Source organism: Ochotona curzoniae, unplaced genomic scaffold, assembly GCF_017591425.1.
Source record: "Ochotona curzoniae isolate NIBS_2020 unplaced genomic scaffold, NIBS_Ocur_1.0 scaffold_4683, whole genome shotgun sequence".
Taxonomy (NCBI): Eukaryota; Metazoa; Chordata; class Mammalia; order Lagomorpha; family Ochotonidae; genus Ochotona; species Ochotona curzoniae.
Window position 1 is genome coordinate 480,461 of NW_024467121.1, and position 13,040 is coordinate 493,500.

Sequence of the window (13,040 nt, forward strand, 5' to 3'; positions counted from 1 at the left end):
TGCACCAGGCCCCAAGATGCTTTAGTCTTAAATGACTTATGGATCCTTTATACAAACACCAGCTATGGCTTCTTGCTCCACCCATAAAGATACACAGACATCTCAGGGAAGGTCTCCCAGTACTGCTCTGGGCAGGCCAAGACTGGGACTCTTAGGCCACCATCCTCACAACTGTTTCTGTCTCCATGTCCACCTGGCAGATTGCCCTGGATCAGCACAGCCAGCGGCTGAGGGAGACAGGAGCACCCTGAAGCCTCCTTAGCCTGATCTGGTGTGGATTCAGCTCCGTCCACTCTGTTCTGTGGCTCTCACTGCCTCAGGTGCATTCTCCAGGGGCACTGTCCAGGATATATATATATGTTAATATGTAAATATAAATAAATAAATAAATAAATAAATATATATATATATACAACTTAACTAAATGATAAAAGAAGAAGCCAAAAGTCTGAATAGCTCAACATTAATTTATTACTATAAAAACAAAGCAAAACAAAACAAATCTCATAGAGAAAACTTCAGGGCCAGAGGGTTTCACACATTAATTATATAAACACATCATGAAAAAGGAAGTAAGAATTGGGTCATTAGAAAGTTTTTAATATCAGTAGGAAAATTGGCTGAGAGTCCACAATGGGCAGGGTAACTACAAAGAAACAGGAAGCCAGTTCTGAGCAGGCTCATTTCTTCTTCGCTTTCACAGGCTTGGCAAACAGAGCCGGGTCGATGTGCTCCCTCGCCAGGCCTCTGACGGCGAAGAGCCTGGAGGCTCGCTCCTGCAGGGTGCCCCCGCACTTCAGGCCCAGGGCCATCAGCTCACTCTTCAGCCTCTCCAACCCCAGCGACTCCAGTTCTGCCGCAGAGCTGAACGCCAATAAATCCAGAGTTTCTGGGCCAACAACCTGAGAGAAAAAGAGAAAAGAGGATATGTAATACATGCTTAACTTGATATCAACTACACTCTAATTTTTCAGGGAATTTTCACTTAATCTGTCATAGCCTGCTACAAATTTTAAAGAATCATCTAGATTATCCTACATACATTTTCAATGTAGTTAATAAAAATGTTCACTTACATTTTTAGCAACAAATATTAAGAACATTAACAGAAATAGAGAATCCCTGAACAAATTCTTAGTACTGTTTTTTTTTTTTCCTTTTTTGATTTTCCCAGTAAAAATCCAAACAGTAAAACAGACTCAGCCTTATCCTTATTACCACAGAAAAGACCAGGCACATGGGCCTAACAGCATGGCCTAGCGGCTAAAGTCCTCGCCTTCAATGCGCTGGGATCCCAATGCGCTGGTTCTAACCCTGGCAGCTCCGCTTCCCATCCAGCTCCCTGCCTGTGGCCTGGGAAAGCAGTCAAGGATGGCCCAAAGCCTTGGGCCCCTGTACCCATGTGGGAGACCTGGAGGAGGTTCCTGGCTCCTAGCTTCGGATTGGCTCAGCTCTGGCCATTGTGGTCACTTGGGGGGTGAATCATCGGACGGAAGATCTTCCTCTCTGTCTCTCCTCCTCTCTATATATCTGACTTTGTAATAAAAATAAATAAATAAATAAATAAAAAGACCAGGTACTTTATTCAAAAGCTTTACTTTAATGAGATTTCCATCAATTTTCCTCACATGAGGAAGGCAGAACTGAGCAGGGACTTAGTGACAGGAACAATGAGCACCTTTCTTCACCAAATCTAAAACGTCATCTGAGGTAATATACGGCAACCATCAAGCTTTCTAAAAACATGTTTTATTTTAAAGCCAAAGAGAGATCATTCATCTCACCACTCACTCCCAGATGACCACAACAGCTGGGGCTAAACCAGGCCAAAGCCAGCAACTAGGAACCCAGCTGCCTTGCAGGGCCCATGAGCAGGATGCAGGAACTGCGAGCAGACCCAGGACATGAGCCCAGATACTCCAATATGGGATTCAAGCATCCCACAAGGCGTCTTAACCACCATGCCAAATGCCCATTCCTTCCCCTGCCCATTATTGAATGCATTAAGAATAAACAATACCAATTAAGCTCTAACATGAAATAAACACATAATATCAGAAAAGCTAAAATGTGATAAAATATAGAACAAAGGACATCAGCAAGCAGCAAAATAGTATAAACTCTGGAGCTAAAAAGGAAAAACTACCACACACCTGGGAGCAAACAGAGGATGGCTCAAGTACTTGAGCCCCCAACAACTACATGGGAGACCTGGATTGAGTTCCTGGCTCCCGGCCTGGGCCTGGCTTAGCCTTGGCTGTTGTGGGCATGTAAATGAACGAACCAGAAGATGGAAGAGCTTCCTCCCTATCTCTTTCAAATAAGAAAAATAATGTTTTTGAGGGAGAATCATCTGTTTTTCTTAGTATTAGCCTTTCACTGAGCACTTGATGGGCAAGTCACATGTTCACTTGAATGACTTACTGCAGAGATTAAATTGACTTAACTCTACAGACACCAGCCCCTAGAAAGCACTCACCTTATTTGCCAACTGGCTTTCTTCCAGGTTGGCAGTGGCAACGTTTTCTTGATCTCCAGGTGTTCCTGTGACAGCTCTGATCCCTTCAGTGGTTTCTTTTGTCTCTTTCGTCTCTGTGTCTGGGCCAGCCCTAGCCACCTGCCCTTCTGTGGGCTCTTGAGTCTCTGTCTCCTTTCTTTCCAGGGGTTCCTGGGTTTCAGCAGCCGTTTCCCTTTCCACGTGCGCCTGGGCAGGTGCCTCTCCCAGCTCAACATGCGAGTCTCCTGAGGCAATCTGCCCAGAATCGGGCCCCATGATCTGCGGTTTCTCTGGTGATGCAAAGTCTGTACTCGATACTCCTGCCCCCTGAGAACCACTGGGAAATGCATCTGCCATCTCAACATCACTGCTATCTTTTGGAGCGCAGGCACCCACTGCGGAGGTACTAGGTTCTTCTTCACTGTCATCATCAGAACACTCGGAACTGGACCCCTCTGCGGCCGCTAGTCCCTCCAAGCCCAACCTGTCAGAAGCAACAGAAGGGTTTACCACCACTGACAAGCTTCTATTTGGTGAGCTGCAGCTTGTCCAGGAAACAGACCTTTGTAGGGAGGGTACATTGCAGACAAAGAGATTTCAGGTGCCAGCACTGTGGCATAGTGGATTGTGTAGCTGTTTGTATACCAGCATCCCATATGGGCACCAGTTTGTGTCCCAACTATTCTATTGCTAATCCAGCTCTATCTTAACATGCCTGTGAAAGCACACAAAATGGTTCAAGCACAAGCACTTGGGCCCCTCTATCCAGTGGAAGACCTGGAAGAATGTCCTGGCTCCTGGATTCAGCCTGGCCCAGTCCTGGCTGCTGTGGCCATTTGAGGAGTAAACCAGTGAATGCAAGAGTGATCTCTCTCTCTCCCCCTACTCTATAACTGTTTTTCAAATACACAAATAAATCTTTAAAAAAGAAAAAGAAAAGAAAGAAAAGAAAAAAAACCACAATATTCTAAAGGTATCAATTTAAGGAGAAAAAAATTTCAATAAGACTGACACAGTTGCAAAGATCCAAGAGGATCCCTTTTGAAAATTTTAACAGTTGGACCAGCACTGTGTTAAGCTGCTGCTAGCAACTCTGGCATCCCATATGGCCAGTGCTGTGAGTCTCAGCTCTGCCTCTTCTCACCTACTTCCTGCTGATGTGCCTGGAAAAGCAGGGGAAGAGGACCTTCCTGGAAGATCTGGATGGAATTCCAGATTTGTGGCTTTACTGTGGCCCAGCTCCGGCTGTTGAGGTCATCTGCAGACTGAACCATCAAGGAAGGTCTCTCTCCCTCTATCCCAACTCCTGTATGTCTCTCCCTCTAACTTCACTTTCCAATTAAATAGATCAACTTTTTTTTTTTGGGGGGGGGGAGGGTTGTTTTCACAGACAGAGTGAACTTATTTCCAAGTTTATTTAATTGGCCAGTACAATGGCTCAGTGGCTAAATCCTCACCAGGATCCCATTTGGGTGTTGGTTTGTGTCCTGCCTGCTCCACCTCCCTCCCAGCTCCCTGCCTGTGTCCTGGGAAAGCAGCAGAGGATGACCCAAAGCCTTCAAGACCCTGCATCTGTGTGGGAGACCTGAAAGAAGCTCCTGGCTCCTGGTTTCAGATTGGCTCAGCTCCAGCTATTGCAGCCATTTGGGGAGTGAACAAGTGGATGGAAGATTGTCTACTCACTCTGCTGTAACGCTGCCTTTCAAGCAAATAAATAAAAATATTTAAAACAATTTTTATGATTTTTAATTGTAAGGAAAAAAATTATCCTTTAGATTCTATTAATATCACTTCTAGCAGAAACTACTATGAGTACGTACATGACAATATATGAAGCTGGAATTTATGAAGCACGCTTTAATTTTCTGAGCTTCCATCAAACATTACTTAAACTGTGTTTACGCCCAACAGAAGGAAAATATACATCATCTCAGTCCTCAGAGATGAATTTGGAAATGAAATATGCACTTACCAAAAGCACTTCCTTTTCTTTGCCCTGGCTCCTCGCTCTGCCTTTGACTGGTTAAACCGTTTCCGATTCTCGCCGATTTCTGCTGACACCAACTTGCTCGAAGCAGCCTGCATACCTAGTCAGAAATTTTAACAACTGTTTCCATTATCAACACTGAGCTTACAGGAATCACAAATACGGTGCAGCCAATGCACCTGGGAAAGCAACAAAAAATGGCCCAGGTGCATAGGCCCTTACAACTCACATGTGACACACGGATGGGATGCCAGGCCCCTGGGTTTGATCTAGCCCAGTCCTGGCTGCTGCCGCCATATGGGAAATAAACTAGCAAATAAAAGATTCTCTCTCCTTCTCTAACAGCCTTTCAAATAAATAGAGCTTAAACCATCAAACAAACAAACCAACCTGACTTAAACCTAGGAGCAAATACGGTAAGGTCTATAAATCTATAGTGAGGTGTATAAATCTGAAGACAGCCAAGCCCTGAACACAAACACAAATGTGTTCTTTCCTGGACCCCACAAGTCAGTGAACCTCCGGGGTTAGGAATGACAAACATTGTCTGGGCTTGTGTTGTGGCATGTTTGGAAGGGGCTAAGCATGCTGTATTCTGAGTTCATTTGTGAGAGACACATTCCCAAAGCTTCCTTCTGGTTCTTGGAAGCCTGTAACCCAAAATGACTTGGCCGCTGCTCTTGTGTGCAGGGTGCCAGCCTCGTGGCACCTGCCGAGCACACGAAGCCCCCTGCATCCTCACCTTTGAGCACCGAGTCCTCCAGCCGCTCTGCCATCTCATGGCACTGCTGCTGATAGCTGGGGCTGGTGAAGCAGTGCTTGGGCTCGGCGAGCTTCCGCTGCAGTCGTTCCAGGCGCTTCTGCTCCTTTTCAGCCTCCCGCTCGGCCTGCTGTTTTACCCATTCTGCCATACTACGCAAAGTGGGGAAAGAGACAGAACTGTGTGCTTACACTGTGTATATGTCTACATAAAAAGTCTGGGACAAGCCAGTGGACTCTCGTTTGTGATATCACACTCCCCTAGAAAGGGTGCCCTGTTTACTATCAGCATAAGTGATAGACATAGTAAAACCCAAAAAGTTACTAAATTATGTTAAGATTAAATGTGACAACAGAGTATCTATTTTAGGTTTACATTTCCCAAATGCATGGCACGTGTATAATCATTACTGATAGGAAAGTTTATTTTTCTCCTAAAAAACAGGAGGTGAGTGTTGCAGCACAGTGGGTTAAGCTACTACCTGTGATGCCAGCATCCCACATGGGTACCACTCCATGTCCTGGATGTTTCATTTCTGATCCCACTCCCTACTAATGAGCCTGGGAAAGCAGCAGATGCCTTAAATGCATGGGTCTCTGTACCCATGTGAGACCAAGTTCTAGGATCCTGGCTTCAAGTTGGGCCAGCCGTGGGCACTGTGTCCATCTAGGGATCAAGCCAGCAGAGAGATCTCTTTCTATCCTTCCCTCTCTCTAATTCTACCTTTCAAATAAATTTATAAAAAATCATTACATAATAGCAACAAAAAGCTGGGTAACTTACGCTTTTTCATGGTTCACATCTCGTAATCTCCTCCCACTGAGATCCCGGCAAGCTTCCCGATTGGTGGTCTTCTCAATCTGAGCCCCAAGTGCCCGAAGCATGGATCCAAAACCTGAGCCAATGGATAAGGAGAAAGCCAGTTGGAATGCATCCAAGGTGGGTGCTAGCTAGGGCAAATCTGTGAAAACTAGTATCAAAGTAAATTCTACTTTCTTCCCATTTTTAATTAAAAAAAAAAAGATTGGCCCGGCGCGGTGGCGCAGTGGTTAAGGTCCTCACCTTGCACGCCCGGGATCCCATGTGGGCGCCGGTTCTAATCCCGGCAGCCCTGCTTCCCTTCCAGCTCCCTGCCTGTGGCCTGGGAAAGCAGTCGAGGACAGCCCAAAGCTTTGGGACCCTGCACCCGCGTGGGAGACCCAGAAGAGGCTCCTGGCTTCGGATCAGCCGTTGCAGTCACTTGGGGAGTGAATCATCGGATGGAAGATCTTCCTCTCTGTCTCTCCTCTCTGTATATCTGCCTTTCCAATAAAATAGAGAGGAGGAGAGGCAGGAAGATCTTTCGTCTGTTGATTCACTCAAATGGCTGGAGGTGTACCAATCCAAAGCCGGGAGCCCGGAGCCCCTTTCAGGTCTCCCTCACAGGTGCAGGATCCCAAGGCTTTGGGCCATCCTCGACTGCTTTCCCAGGCCACAGGCAAGGAGCTGGATGGGAAGCAGGGTCACCAGGATTAGAACTGGCACCCATACAGGATCCTGGTGCACTGCATGCCAGGCAAAGACTTTAGTCACTAGGCTACCGCACCAGGCCCCCTTCTCTTTAAGGGAGATGGATGGCTCATCAACTTGAATCTGCTTCATTTTAAATTTCTGAAATATTGCAACTGGACAGCAAGGTTATTTAAAGGTCTTGACTTGGTGAAACAGATCCCAGGAGTCCCAAATTAAGAACTCCAAAATCATATGGTACAATATTTCAATGAGTTTAAAAGGAAGGAAATTTTTAAAGCCATCACAAGCTGAGAGGACAGGTGTCATTCTTCATGCTTGGTACAACTTCATCAGCAGGGTATTTACAGCCTGAGATGTCAGCTGTGAGAGCCAAACGGGATCAACTGAAGATTCTGAGAAAACGTAGGCATTACCCATCAGTGCCTCAGAAGACATAATGGGAACTATTCATGGTTTCGCTTTTAATGTTTTTCTCTCAAATGTATCAACACAACCAGGACCTTTATGCCAACCTGTAAATAACTGTGTTTCTTCCCTTACCACTACAATAACATATGACCTTACTGTTTTGAAGCTATTTCTTCAAGGTCCCATCTCTTTATCTAATCTCTCCCGAAGCACTAACCTAGGCTCCCTTAGAGTTATCTGGCCAGAGGGGGGATTGAAGTCACAGAATTATTTCAAAAAGAATAAAAGTAAATAAGGATTTATGCAAGTCAATAAGGATTTAAATGGCAAACCTGGCAAACCAAGGCTGGCACACCAGAGACAAAGGGGACCCTTAATTTAATTCACACTGCTTAGGAATACAGATGTGTTTCAAGTAAGTGATCAACAGCCATGCCTTACCTCCTTTTCCTCCACAAAGTCTGGGTTCCAAACTGTACACAGCTCCATGTTGCACTGTGTCGTGGGCATGTACCAGCGTCCCGTTGCATTTTACATAGAAGTATTCCACTGGAACATCCTAGAGACAAGTTTGGATTTTCTTAATGCCTCTTATGATATAAATCCCCTCCCCCCATTTTTAAAGATTTTAAAATTTTTATTGGAAAGGCAGATTTACAGAGAGAAGGAAGAGACAGAAAGATCTTCCATCTGCTGGTTCACTCCTCATGTAGTCACAACAGGCAAAGCTGAGCCAATCCAAAACCATGAGCCTGGGGCTTCTTGAGTCTCCTACATAAGTGCAGGGTCCCAAGGCTTTGGGCCATCCTCTGCAGCTTTCCCAGGCCATAAGCAGGGAGATGGATGGAAAGTGGAACAGCTGGGATGCGAAACTAGCACCCATATGGGATCCTGGTGCATTCAAGACAAGGACTTCAGTCACCAGGCTACCACATTGGACCCTTAATGTTACAAATTTCTTACATGCAACAGCTGACTACCTTTTTATCAAAGTAGTCAGGTAGTGTGGCAGGCAGATAATGTGTCTTCAATTAACAATTGCTGAAATGAAAATGAAAAGTATTCAGAGGGGCCCACACTGGGCATAGCAGTTGAAGCCACCACTTACAATGGTGGCATCCCATATGGGCACCAATTGGTGTCCTGGCAGCTCCATTTTCACATTAATGGCTTAGGTAAAGCAGCAGAAGACAGCTCAAGAGTTTGGGTCTTTGCATCCACCTGGGAGACACAGAAGACGCTCCTGATTTCAGCTGTGACCACATGGGGAGTCAACCAGCAGAAGCAAGATCTCTCTGTGTAACTCTGACTTCAAAACAAATAATATAGGGCCCGGTGCGGTGGCGCAGTGGTTAAGGTCCTCGCCTTGCACGCCCGGGATCCCATGTGGGCGCCGGTTCTAATCCCGGCAGCCCCGCTTCCCTTCCAGCTCCCTGCCTGTGGCCCGGGAAAGCAGTCAAGGACGGCCCAAAGCCTTGGGACCCTGCACCCGTGTGGGAGACCTGGAAGAGGCTCCTGGCTTCGGATCGGCATAGCAACGGCCGTTGCGCTCACTTGGGCAGTGAATCATCGGACGGAAGATCTTCCTCTCTGTCTCTCCTCTCTATATATCCGCCTTTTCTTTCCAATAAAAACATAATAAAAAAATAAATCTTAAAAGAAAAACAAATAATATATGCATATTTAAGTACTAAAGGAAAAAAAAGTCACTTCACACAATGCAGTCTGGGGACAATTATTTCCTAATATTGCTTAATGATGATATTTAGGATGGTCGGCCATTTTGGCTGAAAATAAAAAGGCCTTTTTCCTTCTTAATAGCTCATAAAGATCCCACTTTCACTGATTTTCTTCAAAATATGTCAAAATCAAATAAAATATCAAGAGTGGTCCCCACCTTTAAAATCAACAGCACACAGCCTGAAAAGCGTAGGGAGGAATTAGAAAGGTAGAAACAAAGGTAGAGGTTTTTTTTTTTAACATCACCGTCTAAGCTTTAACACATGGAGGAGCAGCTGGAGGCAGTGCTATACCTTCTGTTGGCACCCCTCGACTTAAAACCATTGTCCAAATACAGCCCCGGACCTGGTATGCACATACCAGAAATTCTAGGATCAAAAAATGAAGAGGGGATGGTGGTATGGCATGGGAGTGAAACTGCCTCATGCAATACCTGCACCCCACATGGATGGTCGGCTCATTTCCCAGCTGCTCCACTTCTGCCCCAGATCCCCACTAGGGGCTTGGAAAAAGCAGGGGAACAGTCCAAGTATTTTGGGCCCTGCTACTCATGTGGAAGACCTAAAAGAAGCTCCTAGCTCTTGCGTTTGGTTTGGCCCACCCCTGACTGTTGTAGCCATCTCGTTAGTGTCTCCCTTGCTCCCTAGCTCTTTCAATCTTTAAAAAAATAGTAAATATAATAGTTGTCTTTCCAGATAAATTTTTGATGCTGTAAAAGAAAATAGAGTATTCCAGAAAGTTATATGAACTTGGGGGCTGATGCAGTGCAGTAGATAAAATCACCACCTGTGATACCAGAATTTTTTAAATATTTTACTTTTATATAAAGGCAGACTTAACAGAAAGAAGGAGTCAGAGATCTTCTACCCACCAGATCGTTCCCCTAAATGGCCACAATGACCAGAACCGAACCACTCCAAAGCCAGGAGCCTCTTCTGGGTCTTTCATGTGGGTGCAGGGTCCCAAGGTTTTGGAGCATCCTCCCCTGTTCCCAGGCCATAAGCAGGGAGCTGGATGGGAAGTTAATGTACCTGGGAAGATAGTGGAGGATGGCCAAAATGCCTGGGTCTCTGTTGCCCATGTAGGAGACCAGGACTGAGTTCCTGGGTTCCAGCTCCAGTGTGGCCCACACCTGGCTGTTGAACCTATTGGGAAGTGAACCAGTGGATGGCAGATCTCTCTGTTACCTTTTTTTAAAAAAAAGACTGATCTATTTATTTGAAAGGCAGAGTTTAGAAGTGGGGAGAGAGAATCCTTCTTTCTGCAGGTTCACTCCCCCAAGTGGCCACACGGCTGGAGCTGGGCTGGGCTGAATCCAGGAGCCAGGAGTTTCCTCCAGCTCTCCCACGTGGGTACATGGGTCCAAGCATTTGGGCCATCTTTCTCTGCTTTCCCAAATGCATTAGCAGAGAGCCAGATGAGAAGCAAAGCAGCCTGGATTTGAACTAGTGCTCCAGCGGAATGCCAGAGCCGCAGGTGGCAATTTTAACTGCTATGTCACAACAGCAACCCCAAGGTGGTCAAATAAATAAATAAATAAATCTGGGCCCAGCATGGTAGCTTAGCGGTTAAAGTCCTCACCCTGTACGCATCGGGATCCCATATGGGCGCCAATTCTAATCACAGCAACCCCGTTTCCCTTTCAGCTCCCTGCTTGTGGCCTGGGAAAGCAGTGGAGGATGATCCAAAGCCTTGGAACCCTGCACCTGCATGGGACACCTGGAGGAGGCTCTGGGCTTCTGGCTTTGGATTGGCGCAGAACCGGCCGTTGCGCTCACTTGGGGAGTGAGAGAAAGATCTTCTGTCTGATGACAGAGAGAGAAGGAGAGACAGAAAGATATTCTGTCCGATGACAGAGAGAAGGAGAGAAAAAGAGAAAGATTTTCTGTCCGATGATTCACTCCCCAAGTGACCACAAAGGCCGATCTGAAGCCAGGACCCTGGAGCTCCTTCCAGGTCTCCCACACGGGTTTAGGGTCCCAAGGCTTTGGCCCGTCCTCAAGTGCTTTCCCAGGCCACAAGCAGGGAACTGGATGGGAAGTGCGGCTGCCGGAATTGAAACCAGCCCCCATAATATGGGATTATGGTGCGTTCAAGGCGAGGATTTTCGCCTCTAGGCCACCGTGCCGGGCCCAAAATAAATAAACCTTAAAAAAATAAATTAAAAACCTGAAGATCATTTTAGTTCTTCTAACAATTCGTGTCTAACAGATATGGCATTTCTAAAATTTTAAATAACTCTGAAAGACATTAATGTGAAAACAGAGGGATCCTACCTCACAGGTTCCAAAGAGAAATGCCTTTTAGACAAGACAGCTGATTCAAACTGCCATTTCTACTTGCTATTACTCTTGTCAATTAAGTCTTAACAGGAAAACCACTGAGAAAATTCAGAATCAATTTAACTGCTTTCAACCATTTCATATTTATGAAGCATTTTGGCCACAGACAAACCTGTAATCCAACAAAATCTAATGTACCGACCCTCCTCTCCCTACCCGGACAAAGGAAAACCAATCACTGTGGGGCCTTCTCATGGGAGCAGGGTTTGCCCATGCTCAAAGCAGTAGGTTCACTATTTCCGTAGAAACTACACCGACTGTAGTCCTTGGAACCCCTTCATCAACTGCAAGTTCTGCACCTGCCCCGGAAAACCAAGGCTGTGCCTATCAGAGCAATTGAGGCTTTCAAAGCACCAGTGTGATGTTTCCTTCTTATCGGAATAATTTCCAACAAGAGCACAAGGTTTCTGCACGGATCACAGCAGGCCGATTCACGACAGCAACAAGTCTCATGGGGAAACAGTTCCTTATCCACTTTACAGTAGGTGGCTGCTGAAGAGCAGAGCAGATTTCTTTCACGAGAGTTAACACTGATTCGGTGAAAGTCTCATTTTAAATAGCACGGGTGTGAACATGGACTATTTTAATCTGCTCCAAAAATCTCACCAGATGCCCATTCTGAAGTAGTGTTTCTTTTTATATTTGCCATGGTCCTATTTCTTAAGTAACGGAGGCCATTTCTAAATATAGTTGCAGATTTAAAAATTCTTATTCCCAGCATTCTTCATGGTTTGAATTTTTTTTTTCCGATCCCACTTTCGCTCAGCTGTCAGTGAATCTGACACTTGTATTCCTGAGATAAAGTAAGCAGTTCTCCTAAACACTGTGTGTGTCTTTGGACTGGATTGTGAATAAGCACAGGAAAAAAACCTAAGGATCTGTAAAAACAAAAAGTCTAATGACATAAGCTTCTTTGTGGACAAGTCCTGTAACGCTCCGATTTAGCAAGTAAGGTCGACAATGTTGAGCTAAGGAAACAGCCTAGGGGAGCACGAACGACCCGTGGGTTGTCAATGCCAGCCGGAACTCACAAGACTCTGTGACCAGCGGACAAAAGGCGTGTCATCTGTCCACAATAGGGACGTAAGCCTCTAAAATCACCCCCTTCGACTGCCTCTCCTCGTGGGGATAAAAACCACCCCAAAGCGTTGTAAACTGAAGGCAGGACTACGCAACTGCAAAGGGGAGCGTTTTTTTCGTTTGCCTCCTTCTTCGGGGGAGGCAAGCCATCATCCCGACAACGACAAAAGGAAGGTAGCAGGGTCAGCCTGATTCCTTACAACTGAAGAACTTGGTCTCTGAAACCCGCAATCCTAAAGAACAGACGCAGGCGACAGACCCTCCCGGCTCGCAGCCAGACCAACTGCTCGCCTCCCTTCCCCTCCCAGGAAGCGCGATCCTCACCCGATCTTGGCAGAGTCGGTGGATGAAATCCTGTACGGAGCACTGAGGCGAACAACACTGCACCATCCTGCACCCGAAGCCGGGGCCACGAACCCACACCAGCCCCACAGCCTCCGCCATTTCTTCTAAACCCGGACCAGGAGAACGCCCTGAAATACCCGGCGCCACCGGTCACATCTTGATGACGCAGACCTCTTCATCCGCCCCACCCCGCACGTTTCCCTTCGTCCCGCCCCTCCTCTGGGGCCAATCACGTGAGCCGCGCGTTGGAGCAGCGCTGGCGTGGGGGAAGGGAACAGGAAGGGCCTGGCGGAGGCCGATAAGAGGGCATCGCGCGAGGGCGAGGCGTTGCTAGGAGCGGTTGCTAGGGCGGGGCTCGAGGGACTGGCT

General features: G+C 46.5%; 1 protein-coding gene across 1 annotated transcript; it reads right to left on the bottom strand.

Annotated features, from left to right (window-relative positions):
* Positions 1-447: 447 nt before the first annotated feature.
* Positions 448-12,789, bottom strand: SDE2 (SDE2 telomere maintenance homolog). The gene is made up of 7 exons (XM_040967950.1): positions 12,651-12,789; positions 7,606-7,723; positions 6,028-6,139; positions 5,227-5,396; positions 4,470-4,584; positions 2,480-2,981; positions 448-902 (listed from the first exon to the last, which is right to left on the bottom strand). The coding sequence occupies exons 1-7, from the start codon at positions 12,768-12,770 to the stop codon at positions 681-683; spliced, it is 1,359 nt and encodes a 452-aa protein (XP_040823884.1). The 5' UTR covers positions 12,771-12,789; the 3' UTR covers positions 448-680.
* Positions 12,790-13,040: the final 251 nt, after the last annotated feature.